Below are 21,562 nucleotides of genomic sequence, written 5' to 3'. Positions count from 1 at the left end.
TTCTTTCTCTTTAGGGAGGCAAGTTTATTTTACCTTTCAAAGCCCTCTGCTCTTCCCCACACGCTCGTTTCTCTGTCATGCCAAACTTTGGAGAAAGCGGTCTAACACAGGCAACCAAGAAACCTGCAGCACTCCGGATTTTTTGCCACAGGCTGGACTGAGCTCAGAGGCAAAGCTGGGCACGGCTCCCGTGCTCACAAACTCACAAACACGCATGAGCGAGGGACTCTCGGGCACATTCATTCCCAGCTTAATAATCATGAAAGCTTCTTACCTTTGGCTGCTGTTTACAGGCTGGCCATTGACCCCGTTGTCAAGGCTGAGTTTTAATATAAATAGGTGTAACCTCCGTGTGTCCATTTAAATAATGCTTGTAATTATTTGGGAGGTTTTGTGTTCTCGTTAACCTTTTCTTTTTTTGCCTTTGTTTGTGTGGGATCTCCTCATAAAAGTGGAAATGCTTTATCTTTTTAAAAGATAAACACACCCAATCACAAAAGTCCCATTTTAGTCACTTTGTTTTGATTTAGTGCAACTTCCCCTCAACGAAGCGTGGCCTTTTAAAAAGGTTAAACTCCACAGACAGTTTTTCCTTCTTTTAAATTTTAAGCTTGCACCACAACACTCACTCAGAGCCAACATCCACATGATCTTAAGCCGGAGTTCCCCATCCAATCAGACTCTAAATAGCATGCATTTATGTAGCGCTTTTCTAGTCTTACAGGCCGCTCCGAGCGCTTTAATCCTACTTTTCAGCGCGAAGAAAAAGAGAGAAAAAAAAAAGCATCTCATTAAATGAACTTTGTGGAAACAAAGCAGCAATTAGAGGTGCTCTCTTTTAAATCGTCTCAGGGGAACCGCGTGTATATTTTTTGCATGTGACTGTGTCCAGGAGCAGTGTGCTGAATGAACCCAGCTCAAACAAACAACCCTCTTTGCCATCTTTAACACTCTCCTCCCATTTGTGTAGTGAGAGGGGGGAATGGAGCAGTTATTTAAAGCTACTCAGAGGAATGCTGGGGACTGCACCCACACCGAGCAGAGACCCTGTAGCTGTAGCGATTAGGAAGGGTAAACAGAATAACACGGCCTCCGCCAGCGCTGCCTCCTGCCTCCTGCCCTGGCCTGAGACAGAGCGCCCTGCAGACATTACCTGCCACGCACTCCAGTGCTGAGTATCCCACAGCACAGGTATCTGACATAATCTCAGCAGAGCACAGTCAGCACTCTTACCTGCCTGCCCTGCAGTCCTTATAGCCGGGGCTTTTAGATAGTCATTAGATGACATCATCTGCACCGGTGCCAAGATTCTATCTGACTCTCTTGCTCTCTTTCCACAAAACGTATGTGCCAGAGGGGCGTGATGGGGTAACGCTGGATTTGTGCCCGCTAAAAAGCTGTGCAGTGTGGTTGCATATTTCCATGACATGTGAAAACCACGTTGCGCAAGGCAGGGTTTGATTTAGATTTGGATAATTGCGGCCCTCCCTATACTCAGACTGATCCCCCTTAATGACGGCTGCTTCTGTTTCTCGGGAGCAGTCGTCGTTGTCATCATCCCGTCTCTGTAATGTTAACAAACTGTTGTTTTAGCCTTTGTGTGTGTGTGTGAGAGAGAGAGGTAATGAAAGCCTTCAGTGACAGTGCTGGACTCTGGCAAAGGGCAGCACTGTTGTTTGGATAACTGAAAGTGAGGCCGTCCAGAGTTTCTGGGGGTTGATGGAGGAGCGGGAGCTCTACGGGGGGAGTGTAGGAGGAGGAGGAGGAGGAGGAATGTGTACGCAGGTTTGTGTTTTCATAAGGCGGTGATTATGTCATTTACTCCCAGTGTCTGGCTCAGCTGCAGGAGTCTGACCCACTTCATGCGTCGTCCCTTGCTTGGCGTGGTATGTGGTCTCACAGTGCCAGTTGACGGTGGGTGTATTTGGGGACGTGGTTTGACGGTAAAGGGAAGCACGTCATATGATGATAGCCATTCTCTTCTTCTCGTTTTAAACACCGGCTCTTGTGGCAGCTGTTTATGGGAGCCGGTGTTGTTTAGTTTCTCAGGTCAACGAGAAGAAAAAAAAGATAACCAGAAATAATCCTGGAGGCACTTTTTAAAAGATGAAAACAGGGTCACGGGGTTGAATCTAGTTTTCCACTCGCAGGCATTAAGCTAGGTTGAGCTTCGCCACTTTCATATTCCATAGTAGAATGAGACCACAGAGGCCATAAAAAACAAAGAAGCAGTGTTTTTTGTTTCACTGTGGACACTAAAGCTGACCTATTGTACCAAATATTCAGACTTCCTGCTGTAATCTTCGTAGCTGCTCTCAGCTCCTATATCCTGGATCAGGTTCGGCCTTGAACGTGGATGGATGGATTTAAAAGACTGCCCAATCAAGTCTGACAAATTATGTTTTTTAGTGGGTTTGCAGTTAGTTTACTTAGAACCTGATTTAGTGGCAGTGCCCTCAAGCACCCGGTTGTGTTTGTGGAAACTAAACAACTGCATCTGAAGCCAAGCCAAGCAACAGCCAATTAAAAGAAAGCTGACCTGAAAGAAGGGTGGCCTTAAGGCACCTTTTAAGGCTTAAATGGCTTGTTTTAGACCGTGGGTGAACTGAGAGGCTGCATTAAGGTACAGTATAAGAAAAATAAGCAGCTGTGACTCATACAAAGCTACTGACCCACTCTACTGTAGTAGAGTCCAGGACTATGAATATGGAGGGATAAATGTGGAAAAGGTCCACTTTAATAAACCACCAAGTGGAATTTTCATAGAATATTGATGAGAATTACTCACTACGTGGAAGAAAACATCCATCCATTAAAAAAAAACATGTCAGAGTACATTTTTAGATATTTCTACACTCAATTTGATGTAATCATTACTTCCACTGAAGATAAACACCAGCTACCAACTGTGTCATGCTTCACAATTACTCAGTAATAATTTGAAAGCTCCACCAGTCTAAAAACAACTCGTGGTGGTGTCGCACTCGGTATTCCTGCAGCTGTACAGGCCAAAAAGATCCGGGCATGTTGACCAAAAACCCATCCAGGGACTGAATCACAGTGAAAGTGACTCAGCGGGAGTCATCACCAACTTTCAGACGGGTTAGCTTGCTAAGTTTGGCCAGAGGACTGTAGTGAGAGACGGGGACAGATCGGGCCATTGTATCATCTGTATGGCTCAAGATTATGTGGGGTAGCTTTCAGTTCAGTGAGTTGCAGTCTGTAGGACTGTAATTTGTTGTTTTTGTGCTGGGAGGGTGCGGCTGCGGCTGAAAGGACGCCGTGGAGGGAGGGGGCTGATGATGCGTCATCTCCAGACAGACAGAAGTGAGTGGGTGGGTTTTTCACAGGGTACTCAAAGGGCAACTCTTTCTTTCTCTCTTTCTTTGTTTCTTTCTTTAACATCATTAAACTTTTCAGATCTTTCAATCTGATCGAGTCTTCCTGGGCTTTTTTTGGACATACTTGGATTCTTTTATGTCTTTTTCGTTACACTGGGCTTGCTTACGTAGGAGCTGAGGAATGTACCAATCTGGTTTTTTTTTCTTAAAGAAATAAGTGTCTGGGAATCGCAATAATCCAAAAACGGCATGTTATTCTTTAGTCTATGGATTTAACATCTCTCGTGTGGCTTTATTCCCTCACTTTAACATGTACTTGATATACATATATATAATAAATACACTGTTTGTTCCCTCTCATTTGTCCATCACTTGAAGCGCTGATGATAAGAGCTTGAAGACAAGGAGTCTCCCTCCTGTCTCTTTGTGCTGTTCGTGTCTTTCTTCTGAAGTCAGTGGTGGGTGGGAAAATTATAAGCTTCCTGACTCTCGGAGCGCACGGGGAAGCTGGCATTCAAAATTAAATTAGGTTTTGAAAGCATAACAGCAAAGCACAAGGTCAACTTCAAATGCTTTCTTTGCTCCACATTTTGGAAAGATAGATCAAAAATATGAAATGGCAGCAGTGTGTCTACATGATCTGAAGTGAATAAAGTTATCTATTAAAAACTTCATGTGGATTGATTTGGCATGGATTAGCAGTGAGTAATGTTGAAATCATGGACTGTTCTCTACTTCTTCAGTTGTTTTTTAACATGTGGAAAATATTGTTCATGATAAAGTAGTTGCTTCAGATGCACATGTTCCACATCCCGCCACTGACGCAGCCAGCCCTGTTCATGCCTCACATTCATCCAGACCACCAAATAACTCTTAAGCACGTTTGATTTTTAATAACACACCACCTCTCGTCTCAGGAATGTGTTAGATCTGTAAAGACAAAGGTGTGGTGGAAAACAGAGGGCGTCTGTCTCCGAGAGGCTAAGCTAGCTGACAGACGGAGTCGCTGAGCGATTTTGGATCATAAATTCTGCTAATGAACTCCGAGGTGATGATTTAAAGGGAAAGTCCGCCGGAGAGCAAAACCCTTTGTTATGATCTCAGCTTTTAAACGTTGTGCCCTTTTCAGCTTGTAATGTGGTGCAGTCGCTCCACCGCAGCAGCATTCTGAGGAGGCGATACACCCTTGACTTAATAGCACTCTCACACAAACAAACACACCCACTTACAAACAAAATCTGCAGGAAACATTAGTCTGTGCATGGCTCGAACTTAAAGGAGAAAGATGTGAAGCGGAGGTTTATACGTCAGGATAGTGCAGGTGTAACACCACCTGCCGTCGGAGCTTTAACTTGATACGTAACTCCTGGGACCCCGGAAACCTTCCTCACCCCTGAATCCAAGCGGAAAGTAGAGCTCATATTTTCACTTCTGTCATATCATGAATAAACACGAATAAACACGTCACCCTGTGCCACAGGAAGCCAGGCATGTGCATGCATCACACTGACTCCACTGTTTTAGAGATGATGTTATGTGCTTAAGGCCATGAGCTATTCAAAACCTCCATAGTTCCTCCTTCCTGAACACAGACTCAGTCATCCAGAGAATGCTGGTGCAGAATGCACTTTGTGCTGAACGCTCTTTGCTCCCGTATACAGTCTTCTTGTTCTGATAGAATTGACATCATATGCCTAAATGGTGCACTGAGTGATAAAGCCTCCTCCTGCAGAGGGTTTTTTACACTTGGCTGGTTGTTATGGAGGCATTTTTGTTTACCATGGAAAGGATCCCGCGATCATCTACCAGACTTCAGTAAGTCCTGAAACAGTTGCATCTTGGCTGCTTGTGTTGTCTTGCCACCCAGCAGACATCATGGCAGTATCTCTGGGCAATTATAGCCAAAGTTATGAAGACCTAAAAAAAAAAGAAGCAGAAATTGATATGTTTATTTCTGCTGTTAAGTTAGGCCTTTTAACATTATAACATGGGAGCTCAGGGGCTGACCAAGTTTTGAAGCCTGTCTGAAATGGCCTCTTGAGGATCTTCAGATTTTTGCTCTTTCACTTTGGCTTAATTTGAAATTTTCAGATGTTGCAGGTTGTTTTTTTCTGTTAACTCGGACATTTCTGTTTAAAGCCTTTTGTAAATAAATATATGGGTTTTTTTCTATGACATTACACAACAAAACGCTCACAGCAGCATGTAACACGTAGAGAAGAACATCTTAATAGTTGTCAAGAAGCCCAAAAAGGAAGGAATAAGCTCATCTGCAATATCACAGATGATGATATTTCCTACATCTAAAGTCTCTCTTGTTTAGGTGTGTCTGGATTTGATTTTAAAATGAAATTCTGTTCTTTTTTTTAAAACTACAGTTTAATTAGAGCTGCTGGCTCACTTTGCTCTTCGTCAGGAGTATATTTTACAACCTTTCAAGGGTGGAGTTTGTTCCTTTAAACAGCCAGAAGACACAAACAACAGAGCGAATTTTCCCTCCAAAAACTGGACTATCTGTCATAACAAATCTGCGTAGAATCATCTCTGTATGTTGTGAATGACCCTTTTTTAAAACTGTTTTTCTGTTTAAAATAGATAAACCAGCGTGTTTCATGACTCAGTGTAAAAATAGAGCGGTCACAGAAACAACAGATGTGATATATATAATCATGCACCAAGCAGAAGATGTTATCCACAGAGTATTGTTTGTGTAATCAGCATTGTTGCATGTAGCTTGGCGCAGCGTCGGGCTAAAAACATCAAGAAGTTTTATTCACAGGACCCTACGGTTTGGTCCAAGAAATTCAACTCCAGGTATGAAAAATGTTCTCTCTTCTCTTCTTTGAGGAGCTAAGCCTGGATCAGGTCTCATTCAGACACATTCCCAGCTCAAGTCCAGACTGTCTACAGTTTGTCGTTTCCACAGCCTCTGTGAGTTTAGATTGTGTAATCTAATGTAAGATTCGGGGAAAAAAGTCCTCCGGCTCTTTTTCTGTGTCTGCAATCTCAATTTTCAAGGCCCTCATTTTCCCAGTTTCCTCTCATTCGAAATCCAGTTCTGAAATGTGAACCTTGGAAACTGGAGCTCTTATGTCAGAGTTAAGTAGTCTTCAGTCTGTGCCTGAGCCTTTCCACCTGATTCTGCATGTTGCCGCCTGCACCCAGTCCTAGTGGTTAAAGTCCTCTGTCACGAAGTGTTATAGGCAGACTTCCTCTGAAGTGTCCATGTTGCTTCAGAGTGAAAATATTTTATGCCACTTGTTGGGTGTTTCATTGAAGTTCTTTCATTTTTCTGCCAGACTTTCACCATGTGAGGATGTCCCTGCTGTGCTTAAAGTGATCTAGTCCCCTAATTACACCACAGCCCAGACTCCTCGGCAGTCCGCAACTAATTACTTCCACGTGTGTGAACCTGGCTCAGCAACAGTGAGAGGCCTCCTCTCCTCTCCTCTCCTCTCCTCTCCTCTCCTCTCCAAAGTTAATATTGTAGCGATACAGGAGTGGTTAGCTCTATAGCAAATGTTTCTTTGGTGAAAAATGGATTTGAAGTTTTGAGTGATTAAGCAGAACTCACGTAGAAGAGATGGCGGACTCTATATTTAGGCAGAGGTCTGAAGCGGTGGTGAGGAGGAGGAAGACAACAGTGAGTGCATTTAACAAGGAGGCTGTAATTCAACTTCGAGTGACACGAAAAGAGACAAAGGAGGAAAACACGGCAGCAAAATAACCGAGGGGAAACCGTTCTGACAAAGGGAGTTGCATTAATAGGAGAAAAGTTTGGGATCTTGGTAATCGAAGGGAGGGTGCGAGGAAGTGAGAACAATGGAGCTGAAAAATGAAACAAAAACATTGTGTGAACACCACAAGTGAGCACCCTGTCATTTGAAGTCTAGTTTCTTTCTTGCTTGTTAGAAAATAACAGTTGCTTTCATCCAGTCAATTTTTTTGGTTTGTTTTCTTGACTAATTGGTTGGTTTATAACCTAAAAAAAGGGCCTTAAATGCAGTCGGATTCTGTTGTTCAAACAGACCTCTAGCTTTTTTTAAAATTAATGAATTGGTCATCATTTTGGAAAGCACACACGTTCTTTCGGCAGAGACTTTGATGACAGCTAATAATACTCGCATTTTTCTCTTACATAAAAGACACATTAAAGACACAAGCGCAGCATCATTAAAGCTCTTAACCTGATGAGTAGTGTCCACAGCTGCTTTTTAACCACAAACCTCTTGGAGTTTCCACAGGTTGCTGCCAGCTGCCTGATTTACTATCAAAATGTGTGGATTTATTAACCGACTGACTCCTTTTTTAAGCTCAGACACAGTATTTCTCTTACTGAAAAAAAATTCTTACGTAATACAAGATGGAAAGCTTAGACTGTCTTAAAGATGAACATCTTTATGCGGCACTGTGGAAAAAATGGTGCACTTTATCAAACCTCTGAGCCCCGCCTTGAAGAAACACGCCTTTATTTTTTTTATTCATTGTTAGATTACTGTGTGAGCTTCATCATTCAGATGTTTCGCTCTAACATTCACATTGCTATGCACCCTATATACACCTTTTCTGGATGTGTTTAGTTATAATGTGTCATTTTCCCAAAGCATCTGTTTCATGTCAATCATACTGCCATGACATCATCACACAGCTGCGGCTGCACACCTGTGATGTGAATCTCCTATTTCATCACATGAGATGATGCTGATGACTGCTGAAGTCCGTTTGAGTACAGTGAACTTATCGTCATGTCGCAAGAAACCAGTTTGAGATGTTTTTATGATGCCTGTGTTTTCATGTTGAGACTCATGGGACCAGGCAACATTTTTCCAATCTTTTATTTAAAAGTTTTGATGAGCCTGTGTGAATTGTAGCCCCAGTTTTCTGTTCTCAGCTGACACTCGCTGTGGTCTTCTGCTGTTGTAGCCCATCTGCTTCAGTGTCTCGTGACATGTTGTGCGTTCAGAGATGCTCCTCTGCATACCTTGGTTGTAACAAGTGGCTGCTAACGTTACTGCTGCCTTCCTATCGACTTGAAGCAGTCATTCCTCCTTGACCTCTTACATCAACAAGGCATTTTCTGCCACAAACTGGATATTTTCTTTTTTTTGGCTCATTGTCTGTAAACACTAGAGATGGCTGTGGAGTAAAATTTCAGCAGGTCAGCAGTTTCTAAAGCACTCAGCCCATCCGGCACCAACAACCGTGGCAGTTTCAAACGATCTTTCTTTTCCTATTTTGATGCACAGTTTGAACAAAATGTATTGATTTGCTTCCATGTGATTGGCTGATAAGATTAAACAAGCCACATTAATGAGCAGTCGAACTGCTGTGCCTAATGAAGTGGCCAGTGAGTATTTTTTGCTGTGTGATGTAATTGCAAGACATTTAATAATAACTGTCTTGATTTGCTCTTAAATATACGTGTAGCTTATGATGTTAATTCATAATTGCATTGCATGTGTTTGGACGTCTATCACAAAAATTGGGGATGTTACAAAGACCTAACATGGAATGAAGCACAATAATGAGACAGCCTTCATGACTAAGCCTTCACTCCCACTTCACCAGCTTGTTTGGGCTTTATCTTTCTCTGTGGATTCATCTCTGCTTGCTGTTTTCTTACAGTCGTGCTCTCCCTCTCTCTCTTATCTCTTTCCTGCGATTGTTCTTATTGTGGGAATTTCAACTACTTTGCACTTAAATAAACACAGCGGGGAACCTAATAAACCTGCAGTGAGTGCTGTATATGCCTTTAAGGCCAGCCGCTTTCCCACGAACTTCAAGATCTTTCCCATATGCCACAGTGAAGCCGTTATACAGATCAATGACTTTACCTGCTTTCTTGCTCAGGCTGACTGGCTGCAGGGACTCGTTCTTTTTTTTTATAGTGGCACGGTTCAAAGCGAAGATTTTACGCTGCCCTGCTTATGCTGCAAACCATTTGCTCTGTCTTCCATACTTATGCTGTACATTACTGAATCATCAGGCTGTTCACATCACTCTATGAAAGATCATATAAAAGTCTGCCTCTGACTCAGGGGATCCTAAATCAGCACTTTCAGTCTGACAAGACTCATGAATACATGTTGATGGATTTTAAAGTATGAAATACTTGTATTTTAGTGAATAAATGAATACATGCTTTATCAACTTATATTTCTAAGACTGCGCCTGTTGCCTTTTCCTCTCTGCAGTTGTGTGTCCCCTGACGTGTTTGAATGGAGGAGTATGCAGCTCGAGGAAGCACTGCCTGTGCCCTCCCGGCTTCACCGGTCGACTCTGCCAGTTTCCTCTTCAGCAACCCCAGGCAGCGCGAGGCAACGAGCAGCCTGTGTACCCCGTAGCTTTAAAGCCAGACGGCCAGAAATTTGTGGAGTCAAGCATAAGCCGCAGCCAGTTTACACACACGTCGTCAATGTCGATCTTCAACGTCCCCTTATCACAGCCGGGGCATCACTCCTCAGAAGGTACCTATCGTCTGCCTCAGCACTTCTCACACTGTAATATCTCTTCTTCCCTTTCCTTTCATATCTGGTTTTTCTCTTCCAGTGCAGTTTAATGTACGTGTTCACCACACGCCAGACACCTCCGTAGTCATTCACTCACTTGACTCAACGGATATCAAACCTCCTCATAAGACGGGGACACGCCAGGTCCAGCTGAGGCGCAAACCAAAGGGGCGCTGCTTTCAAGAGACCACGCCCAAACAAGCCGTGAGTTCAGTTGTAAGAAGTTTTGAACTTGAAATATAGATGCGTTCCTTGTTTTTCCATTGTTAATGTTTCTCAATATTGGTCTTTTAGTGCAACAGCACCCCGCTTCCTGTTCTGACCAATCAGGAGGATTGCTGTGGGAGTGTGGGGAATTCATGGGGACAAAACAAATGTTACCAGTGCCCCAAATTACCAAGTGAGTACCTCAAGAAATGTCCTTTTTTACCAGCTTTGTAAATGTCACACATCTAGGGTTTATATCTGTCATCTTTATCTACAGTATTTTTAAGATTTTTTTTTTTAAATGAACATCTTGTGTGTTCCCGGGAATAAAATTACTGTTTATCGAGCCAAAAATGTGAAGCATTCCCACCAATTTATACCTTCCACCTTCTGAAATTATGGCCCTGGATTAAAACAATCACTTTGTACCTCTATTAAAAAAACGAGTGTCTGAACGTCTACATGAAAGTTAGCGGTAAGGTGGGGGAAACGGAAGAAATTATGAGAATTACACACAGACAGTGAGACAGAAAAAGAGAATGTGGAAAATAACCCTCTAGTTAAGCATGTTCCTATGGGCCTGCCCAGTTCAGCGCTGTCATCACGCTGCAGAAGATCAAATTTCATGAAAATCTTGGCTACTCGTGCTTTTTCCACTCCGCTATTATTCCCTCTCTCAGTTCTGGCTTCAGACAATGTGGCCTTTGACAAAACCTGATCCTGGTTAGTCTTTTAAAAGCTGTTTTTGCAAAAAGTGCTATCTGTTTTGTTACACCTGGTTCTATTTTTAATCTTTTTTTTGTTTTTCAATGAGATGATAAAGGTAAGCTGCGGTGTTGCCTCTGTTTCCATTGTGATGTCACAATGTGCAGTGTTTCCACAGCTCTGTCATAAAACTGCTTTGCATGTTTTTACTCCCTGATGGAAAGTTGAACAGTAAGAAGGAGGAGGAGAATACCGTGGTTTATTATTTCAGGTCTCATGAAAGAAAATTTAAGGCAGTTCTCTTGCAAGCTACCACCCCAAGACTTCAAACAACTATGATTAGAAAAGAAAACAAAAAGAAAGGGAAGGTTTGTCCAGACCTAAAAATGGAACTAAAACTAAAAAGTATTAAAGGAACGGATACCCCACCACACAATTAGACAAATACATAAAAAATGAGAAGTAGCAATTACTGAGACATAAACGTGCAGTTTTGTGCAGATGAAAACTTTTTTTTGTTCCGTGTCTTTTGTCCTTTCAACCTGAACCAATCGCAGCAGATGGTTTCTTCCTGTTAAAAGGGAGTTTTTCCTTTCCACTGCCACCAAGTGACAGTTGCTCAAGTTTGGGTTTTTGTCTGTATTATTGTAGGCTCCTTACCTTACAACATAAAACTCCTTGATGCAACTGTTGTTGGGATTTATCACTATATAAATAAAACTGAATTGAACTGAATTGGCAGGCAATAGTGTTTAACCATCTTCCATTGTAATCCATTTTCTTCTGCGTATCCCCTTCAGTCTGGAGTCTATCCCAGCTGTCATTGAGTGAGAGGTGTGGTACCCTCCAGATAGGTGGCTAGTCCGTCAAAAGGGGTTAACACAAAAAGACAGACACTCATTCATGCACTCATTCACACCTATGGGTGATTTAGAAACACCGATTCCACAGTCCAAACTCATGTTTCTGGGCTGTCGTGTCTTTGGACTGTGGGAGACCTGCAGAGAGCCTCCACAGACACTGGGAGAAAGCTCTGTCACTTAGCTCGCAGTAAAAAGGTGCTTTCCCCAATTACTGACATTTAAAACTTGGACTTCTGTGTTTTTTCCTGTCAAGAATTAAACTCCCACCCACCTCTACAATAATTACAAAACTATTCTCCCTTTTCTCACGCTTTGCTTGAAGGCTTTGATTGTGTGACAGTTGTTCGAAAAGTCGTGGAAGCGGTTTTGTGCAGCAAAGAGTTTAAGAGAGAAGTGAAAAAGTGTTGCATGAACAGATAACCAGGACCACTACATTCAAAAGAAGGCTCTCATTTCCACCTGCAGTAAACTATAGGTAGTGTTGTGAGTTTAGTGTAGGAACTTCCTCCTGTTCTGCCTGCTTGTGTGGAAAGCTGGGGGTGTGTAGAACAGCAGCCAGATCACTGGGCAGAACAGAACAGGCATTACAAAGGATACAGTATTGATTGTCAGACACCACATGAAAGGAGAAGCAGGGGTGGAGCTGGGTTGCAAAACAGTTTGCAGATCTGTAGCAACGGTAGGGAGACACTAAAGCCTTATATAAGATTTACTGATGAGATTTAGATGAGAATACCTGAGGTACAGGTGATGTGGGAGTTTCACAGCTGCTTGCTTAGTTGTAAAGGGCTGTTGTAGTATTTGGAGTATGCAAAATTGCAACTGCGGTGCATTTACCTGGTGGGTGCCTAAACATTTTGTATAATTTGATGTGAAACTCTCTGCTTTTCATATACCTTTACCTGTGTGCTCTGCTGTGTCTTTCCTCAGATGCATCAGTCAAACAGAACATTGTGGAAGACTATGGCTCTACTTGTCCCCAAGGCTATAAAAGATTCAACAGCACTCACTGTAAAGGTAAGGTAGAGCCGTGAAAAGTATTTTCCCCATTCCTGAATTCTTACTTTAAACAATAAGTGTTAATATTTGACAAAGATAACCTGAGTAAATAGAAAATGCAGTTTTTAAAATATGACCTTAGTTAAGTTATCCAAACCCTTTGTGAAAAAGTAATTCCCCTCAGTAATGATTACCAAGCCATTTCTAAGGCTTTGGGACTCTAATGAACCACGGTGAGAGCCATTATCCACAAATGGAGAAATCTTGGTACAGTAGTGAAGCTTCCCAGCAGTGGCCAGCTGACCAAAATCTTCAGGCATCACTTTCCATCTGTCAAGGTCAGAGTTCATGTTTCAACAATAAGAAAGAGCCTGGGCAAAAAAGGCAGCTGTGTGAGAGTCCAAGGAGAAAACCACTGCTGACCACAAAGAGCACAAAGGCCCGTCTCAAATTTGGGTCACTCCATGTCAAACCAGCCATTTATTTAGAACATTTCTTGCTTGAGCGTCATCTCAACATTTTATGACCCACAGTTTGATGTAATAAGGTCAGTGAATTTTTGCCTTTATATATTAAATGTTTTTCAGGGTAATTTTGCTCTCTTTTTTAATTTGCAAAGTGGTCCATTGACCCACTCTCAAACCATTTTTTCACACATTAAAATCTGAGCCAATATTTGAACATGAATATTTCAAAAACAATTAAAGATAAAAGCCTGAAATTGTCCCTGATCTTTCTTACCGTCAAAATGAGTCTGAATCTCTAATCTGGGACAGAGACATAATGTACCAATGTCTGAGTACTGGATAGTTAAAAGATATATATATAAAAAACCAAAACAAACTTCAATCTGTCTTGTAAACTCTTCACATTGTAAAAGACGACTCATGACAATTTCTGAGTTATATATAGTCGCATTTCATTATAATGCAAAATAAAACTTTTCATAAAGCAACTATTACTCACAAAAATGAAAATGGTATTTTCATTCAACTTTCACGTTGGTTTGAGCAAATACGACAAGTCATATCACAAAAAACCATCAGTAGATAGTCTAATATGTTTCTTCTCGTTGTCTATTTGCATAAAACATGTTATAGTTGTAAGAGGTGAAGTCTAACTAAAAAACAAACACAACGTTTCATGAAAAGAACATCATACCATCAAACAGTCTGAGGTGGCAGTGTGAGGGAACCATGAATTCTGCTTTCTACCAGAAAACCCTGAATGAGAACGTCTGACCCTCAGTTTGTGTCTTGAAGCACAAACGCACTCGGGTTAGCAGGAGAACAATGATTTGAAACACACCAGCAAGTCCAGCATAAAGGTTTTGGACCCGCCTAATAAAAGTTCGATTGAGATGCTTTGGCAGGACCTCAACCTGGCTGTTCAGGCCTTCAGTGTGGCCCGTGAAACACTCTTTGCCAGTCGTCACAAACACCTGATTGCAGTCCTTGCTGTTCTTTAGGGGTCAATTACTTTTTCACACAGATCCAAGTAGGTAACATCATTTAAAAACTACATTTTGGGTTTACTCAGGTTGTCCTTGTTTAACATTAAAATTTGTTCAATGAGCTGAAACATGTACATAAATGTGCAAAAACAAATTTAAAACTCAGGAAGGGGCCAAATATTTTTTTACAGTATCCAGGAGTAGCTTATAACAAGGAAAAGAACAGAGTTTAAAGCCAAGTTTAGGAGTCTTTTCTAATTTTAATCTTATCTTTTCCTCCACCTGACCTGCTGACCCTGAAGACATCAACGAGTGCTCCATGCAGGGCGTCTGTCAGAACGGAGACTGTTTGAACACACTGGGCAGCTTCAAGTGTTCCTGCAAATCTGGTTTTGTCTTGGAGAGAAATCGATGTGTTGGTGAATAAAAACCCTCTCTGGCTTTTTATTGCATAGCCACGAAGCACGAGACATGAAACAATCGTTCCAAACGTGTAATATACTGTCGGGATAGATTGCCACAACACTTTTCTCCTTTGTTAGAGTATCCACCTCTGGGTCAGTGCTTCCGGATAGCATCCAACGACAGGAGCTGCAATTACCCGCTGCCGACCCCCCACACCCAGGCGGTATGCTGCTGCACAGTGGGCAAAGCCTGGGGCCGAAACTGTGAAAGATGTCCTGAGGAGGGTACAGGTGAGTCAGTTTACGAGTTTTACTTCCTGCCACGTCGAGCGCCGTGTTCGTTTTTGTCACGGGGACATCAGTCCGCTCGCTGCACACCAGCATGTTCTAGAAACAAAGTTACTTATTTATGATCAACAGAGAATTCCTCTTTAAATAAATAATCATTATTTTCATTTAGCTAGATACATTGTAGAGATTTTTCCAGGTCATTATGCAGCTCAGCTCTTCATTCTTGATGACATGAAAGTTTGCAAAATAGGATTAATAATAACAAAAGAAAGCATTCGAGCTTTGCATTTTGTTGCCCATGCGGGAGGATACAGTTTGCTGCTGTGTTTGACAATTAGTAAAAATAGTTGCACAAAATAAATCGTTACAGCTTCTCAGATGTAAACAGTTTCTGCTCTCTTCAGTCTGATGGGATGAATAGAATAAGAAAAAAACGCAGGATATTTTGAACTGTTAGGCCATTAAGTGAACTAAGTAGAATATACTTAATTTTCTTTTCATAATTTAATTTAAAAAGATAAACATTCTTACACTGCTCAAAACAAATTAAAGTCAAACTATGAAAACACATAAGAGCTCAGTGGGGAAAAAACCCCATGCTGGATATCTATACTGATATGGACCGGGCAATGTGTTAGGAATGAAAGGATGCCACATCATTTGATGATGACATAAAAATGATCGACCTCCAAAGGGCTGAATTCAAAGATCCCTGAAAAAAGGTGAAAAATGATGCAGTAGGCTGGTCCAGTAGGCTCTGCTGAGATTTCACTGCAGCAGCTCAGAATGGTAGTTTGTATGGCCCCCATGTGCTGACATGCCTGACAACATCTGGGCACGCTCCTAATGGGAGGACAGATGGTGTCCTGGTGGAATCTCTGCTAGATCTGGATCGGGTCATCACTGAGCTCTTGGACAGTACAAAGTGTTGGTGCCAGATAAACTGAAATAGAGTCGTTTTATTGGATTTAGGTGAGGCGAGCGTTGGGGCCTTGTGATTAGTATCTAATGATTCATCCTCCAGGAACTGCCTGCATACTCCACATGAGGAGTACTGGGTCTGAAAATAGGTCCAAGGATGTCATCCTGATGGCTAATAGCAGTCAATCCTGTTGAGTTGTGTGTGTCCCTCTGTGTCAATTGGACTTCACCACGCCAGGCAGGGAGCACAAGGCCCAATAAAGCACATCAGGCCACAAGGCCACCCTCATGAAGTCTGTTTCTGATTGTTTGGTCAGAGACATTCACACTAGTGACCTGCTGGAGGTCATTTTGTGACCCTAGCAGTACTCATCCTGTCCCTCCTTCCACTAAGCACTTCATACCGGTCCTGCTGATGGGGAAAATGTCAGCATTTTGAGGGTTGTCTCATTGTTGCCCTTTTAGTGCACCTGGTATTAATTTCATTACCCCTCTGCTACTCAACTGACCAGATCAATTATTTTTAAGCAGTGTAGTTTCTTTCTCTCTTAAAGTTACAAAACCTGCATTTTGGGATTTCCATATGCTTTTTAAATAATTTCTCTTTGCAGGGTTAGAGTCCAAAATGTAGTCTTTTGGTTGTACTTAAACATATCAACCTATTAATTCTCCAAACTTACTATTAGTTGGCTGAAACTATTTTACAGGGTGTGAAAATTTAAGTAACAATTAAGTCCTCTCCTCTTTTTTCCTCCCGACGGCATTTAGTGGCCTTCAAAAAACTCTGCCCTGCTGGGAAAGGCTACTTTTTACAAAACATAAGAGAGACGGTCCAAATCACCGTCCCCAGTGACCATGAAAACCAAGGTAAGTGCACAAAGAATCTCTTTGCAATTTAAAAAAAAATCTTTTTTTTATATGAATCATGTGAATTGAGAGCTTAAATTTCCCTTTATTGCCCTTTTTTTCAGAGCACACCAAGAGGGTAAGATATAATTTCTACATTTTAATACAGTAATAAAAAGTAATCACTGTTGCCGTTTTAAAATCAGATCGTCTCTTCCCAATCAGATTCATGCAGAGACAACGACCACTGCGCACCAGGTCCCCACCAGCACCACCCGTCCTCGTGTGCCTGGTAAGCGCACCTCGAGGGTCGCCAGCATGAGTCATACATATGAAAAAAAATGAAATTTATTCACTAAATGCACACTGCAGGGAACATTTGTAGACATTGTAGACTGAATGCTGTGAAGAATGCTCAAATATCAGGACTTGAACATGTCATAGTTCCTCCTGAAGTCTGCCCACTTCATTTCTCCACAGTTATTAAACCCACCCCGCCGACAATCATCCGAATGACCCCCGGCAATGACCCCTTCGAAACACAGACAAAAGTCTTCCGTGAGTCTCAAACACAAGCCGTCAAACCAGCTTAAAAAAATCTCTTTCTATTAACTTCTTAAAGGGTTCTGAATATAAATGCTGGCTCATGTTTCATGCACCACAAAGGCAGAAAAATCCAGCTCTCCACATTCCCCAGTAAGCGAAGATCCCCTGATGAGCGCTTGTTTCTCACAAATGACATGTTGACTTTCTCCGTGTGGTGAACAGCATTTGTCATGTGATGCACTCCATTTTTTTAAATCATTTTTTTTTATTGTGCATTGTTTTAGCACAGTGTCATATGTAAACAAAAAGGGGGGGGGGTAAGTCAAGTAAGCCAAATCTGATCTGACGCATGCTTTGCTTTAGTGATTACCTGATGCTTTGGGGCACCGTGCATGTCACATGCATTCAACCATGAAGCATGAACCAGCCTCAAGGCCATGTTTACAGTCTCTCGGTTCTATGGAGGTGAAGTTTGCTGGTATTTAAGAGCAGGTTAGCTGATACACACTCCATTTCCATAAAATGAAAATGATAAAAAATGTGCAGAATGATAGCAGGAATCCAAAGCACTCACAGGGCTCAGCTTTTGTGCTTCTGCTGCTTTCATCTGGTCTGTCTTCTATGCAGATGTTTGACTTTTTTTAGAGTCTTCCTTGAGTGTAATTTCTCTTTCATGGCAGCTTCAGTCAGTCTTTTTCTATTCAGCTTTGTCACTGGCTTTAATTTGGAAAAAGTCTGACGCATTTCAGTGTCTGCTAGAATGCAAACAAAGCCAATGACAGAAAAATTTAGGCCTGGCATGGACATTTTCAGCTCTCTGCATCTATGTATCCATATATATGCATGTATATATATATATGACGTCGCTCTTTGTTTCCTCCTTGAAGCACCGACAGATGAATGCAGGCTGAGCAGAAACATTTGTGGTCATGGAGAATGTGAGAACAGCCTGACCGGGCACATCTGTCACTGCCATCCTGGCTACCATTTCAACCCGCAGAGGAACATCTGTGAGGGTAAGAGACAATGGTAGAGACAGGAGGTGCCAGCAGAGATTAGTTTCTCACATATGAGTGTGTGAATTTTGTTTTTTTTCAAGCAATATTTCTCTTATAGGAATGGAAAGGCACAGCTTTTAGAGAATAAAAACTATTATGTTAAATATTATGTAAAAAAAACAACAACAACAACCAAAATCTCTTTTTGAGAAACATTACAGTGGCTGCAAGAGCTCAACACATTGCAACTTACAAAATACCTGCAAATAGATTAAACACAAAATACACTGAGCATCTTCATCAGTCTGACAACATACGACTAAATACAGAAATACTCTCCAAACCAGATGACAAAGGTTTCCAGGTGACACAGAGATGTGTTAAAGTCTGCTTGTCATTCATGTTTTGTGACTTTTGACATTATTAAAGTCATCAGCAGTGTTAGAATTTCAGCTTAAATGGAACCAACTTCATTTTCAAATGTGTTCAAAGTCATAAAACACTGAATGGCAAAATGACACATCCCAAACCACAGTAAGAACTTATTTGTGCCCTGGAAACATTTCTGCTACTTGAGGCGTATTTCACTGATTGCATGTGTTTTCCTGAGGTGCAGTGCCTTGAGCTGTTTCAGGTGTGAAAATAGACACGTAACAGGAATATTTTACACGTTATCTGTTTTCTGTTATAGCACAAATAGCAGCTGTATTGAATTGTATTTGAACTCAAATTTCATTGTGCAGGCCTATTCACACTGAACAGCTACTTTTACAGCTGTAACTATTAGCTCCCATGATGCTAATAGTCTGTCATGTATCTTTTTGCTGGATGCAGTCATTTTCTGTACTTTTCAGCAAGTCTCACGTGCGTCTCCTTGGCGCTCTCAGCCCATTCTTCTTTAGCAAAGCTTTAGATTTGATCCTCCAGATTTAATGGTCTCCTTTAGTTCACCCCACAGATTCTCAATGGGATTCAAGTCAGGGCTTTGACAGGCCAGTAGGCAATGTTCACTTTGGTCTTCTGGAGGGAGGAGGTAGTTAAGGGGTCACATATGTTGTTGTTTTGTTGGACCACCAAAGCAAACACCAAGCTCGAGGTTGTCTTTAAGAATTTCTTATTTCGTGATTCTTTCCACCTCAACAAGATTCCCAGTTCCAGACACACTAAAGCATCCCCACATCATAATACTCCCACCACTATGTTACACAGTACGGACGGTGTTTCCAGTATGGATAATCTTTCTCCAGGTTGTCCTTAGCATACTTCAGTCTGGCTTGAAGGCGTCTCCTCTGCAGAAGTGGAGTTTTTCTTGCTCTGATGCCTCATAGTCCGTTCCTGGTTTCAGATTTGGCTGAGTCATTCACGTGTCTTTGAAGTTGGGTCTTTGAAACTCTCACTAGTTTACTTTAGAGTCTTTGAAATCTTTCACTTCCTACCTCTGTCACGCTTGTTCGGTACTCTGTGTCTCTCTTTGAATTTATAGATGATGCTTCTCAACCCAGTTCTTGACATTTGATAACTTTACATATACATCTCCTGCTTTATGAGCATCAACAATTCTTTTTCTTTCAGTCTAAACTGATTTCTTTGGTTTTTGGCACAATGTTAATGTTAAAATCAATTTGAACTTGATTTTCCAAGCTTTCTTTATTAAAAAGTTAAAACTTATCATTGCAATAAAAGGTTCGGCTATATTATGGACCCTGGTCATTTCTTCTTTTTTGAAATAATTCTATTATTGTGTGCAAATAGAAATAATTTATGCTTTCTTAAGGAAACGGGTATGTTTATAATTGTTATGATGAAAGTCATATTTTTAGCCACTATGCTTTTAATCTCTTGATTTTTTTAACTGAGTAAAAGCCACTTGATCTCGCCAAAGGACTGACATTCATTCGTCATGAAAAATACCTCCAGCGATCTGTCCCTTAAGCTCTATGAGCTTTTGCTGTCTGTCTGTATTAAATACTGCTTTCACTTGACTCATTCTCTCACTCCTGTTGTCTAGATGATAACGAATGTGAGTCAGAGCCGTGCGGCCATGGCAGAGGCTATTGCGTCAACACAGAGGGAGCATACAAATGCTTCTGTCGCCCAGGCTACAAACACATGGTGCAGCATGGTAGACTTAAGTGTGTAGGTAAGTTAAGATGAGCCTTTCCAATGTTAAAATGATTTTTTTCTATATCCCTGCACTGACTCTGACCTTTCTGTGTGGCAGATGTGGATGAATGCTTTAACCAGGACATCTGTGGTATCGGGGGCCGTTGTGTTAACCTCCCAGGCTCTTATAAATGTGAATGTCACAGCGGTTTTAGGAGCAAGTCACACCGTAGTCCAGCCTGTGAAGGTACACAACTTATTTTGAAACTGTGCATATTAGAGCACAGGCCTCCCACTGACACAGCACCTACTATGTGTGTTGCTACAATATGCATGCATCCGTGCTCTGCTTGTTAATATGTACACAGCTAGACGGTGTGTAATCTTCTCCACATCTGTTTCAGACATAAATGAGTGTTTGAATCCCGACACTTGCCCCAATGAACAATGTGAGAACACGCCAGGCTCCTACGAGTGTGTCCCCTGCTTGCCTGGTCATGAAGCCCGTGCTGGCATCTGCTATGGTAAGTGCAGCTCTGCCATCTGTCATCATCATGCTAAAACTTTAAGAAAGCCAAAACCTGCTGAGATTAAGACACAGAAAGCGTGACATTCATGTCTTGCCTTTTAATTTATGGAATAAATCAAGGTCAAGGTTTGGAGTGTGCACAGTAAGGACCTAAATGCAGGATGCAAGAGCAGAGTTTAAAACCAAAAAGCAGACATTTATTTGGCTTTATTTTCCTCCCTATGTCTGTGTCGGTGCTCCTACAGTCCAAGCACATGCACTTAGATTAAATGATAACTCGAAATTGGCTGTAACTGTGAATGTAAGCGTGAATGTCTCTTTCTCTCTGGTGACCTGTCTTATGACAGCTGAGTTATGCTCCAGAACAAAATGATTGAATGGAAACAGTATGACATGACTGGGAGCAAAAGTGGATTGAGGCAGTAAATACACAGCAACACACAGAAGGCAATTAGTGACAGCACCTGGGAAACTAATCAAAGACACAGGAAGTAGAACTAAGAACAAGGCACGTGAGACTCACAAAATAAGACAAGAAGTCACACAACAGGGAGACACCTAACACGGAGACAATGTGTCAGGATTCGGCAGTGAGGCAGACAGGATTAGGACCCAAATGCAGGGCTCTGGAAACCAGGAATGAGCTCAAAAGCACAGCTCTATTGCTGGACGTCCACAGGAAAACAAAACCAAAAACAGCTGCTGGGCTGTACACAACAAAGAATAAATACACACAAGATTATGAGGGGTGAGGAAACAGGTGGGACTAATCACTGAGGACGAGATTAGGGAAGTAGAACTAAACACAAAGCACAAGAGACTGTCAAAATAAAACAGGAAATAAATA

The 21,562-nt window shown here is 41.7% G+C and overlaps 1 protein-coding gene across 3 annotated transcripts in view; it reads left to right on the top strand.

The window, feature by feature from the left end:
* Positions 1-21,562, top strand: part of ltbp3 (latent transforming growth factor beta binding protein 3) — a 39,828-nt gene that overhangs the window by 5,798 nt on the left and 12,468 nt on the right. For 2 of the 3 annotated variants that reach the window (XM_005472081.4, XM_005472080.4), the window contains exons 2-15: positions 9,536-9,808; positions 9,891-10,054; positions 10,145-10,250; positions 12,556-12,642; positions 14,380-14,496; positions 14,620-14,772; positions 16,462-16,560; positions 16,665-16,678; positions 16,765-16,831; positions 17,020-17,097; positions 17,973-18,101; positions 20,092-20,223; positions 20,305-20,433; positions 20,591-20,710. In XM_005472081.4, the coding sequence (XP_005472138.1) occupies positions 9,536-9,808; positions 9,891-10,054; positions 10,145-10,250; positions 12,556-12,642; positions 14,380-14,496; positions 14,620-14,772; positions 16,462-16,560; positions 16,665-16,678; positions 16,765-16,831; positions 17,020-17,097; positions 17,973-18,101; positions 20,092-20,223; positions 20,305-20,433; positions 20,591-20,710 (1,668 nt within the window). The remainder of the gene's footprint in view (positions 1-9,535; positions 9,809-9,890; positions 10,055-10,144; positions 10,251-12,555; positions 12,643-14,379; positions 14,497-14,619; positions 14,773-16,461; positions 16,561-16,664; positions 16,679-16,764; positions 16,832-17,019; positions 17,098-17,972; positions 18,102-20,091; positions 20,224-20,304; positions 20,434-20,590; positions 20,711-21,562) is intronic. The other variant, XM_019364054.2, reaches the window with a different exon arrangement.

This window comes from Oreochromis niloticus, linkage group LG10, assembly GCF_001858045.2.
Source record: "Oreochromis niloticus isolate F11D_XX linkage group LG10, O_niloticus_UMD_NMBU, whole genome shotgun sequence".
Lineage (NCBI taxonomy): Eukaryota > Metazoa > Chordata > Actinopteri > Cichliformes > Cichlidae > Oreochromis > Oreochromis niloticus.
The sequence above is the reverse complement of the archived record's forward strand: the minus strand, read 5'-3'. Positions and strand labels throughout refer to the sequence as shown.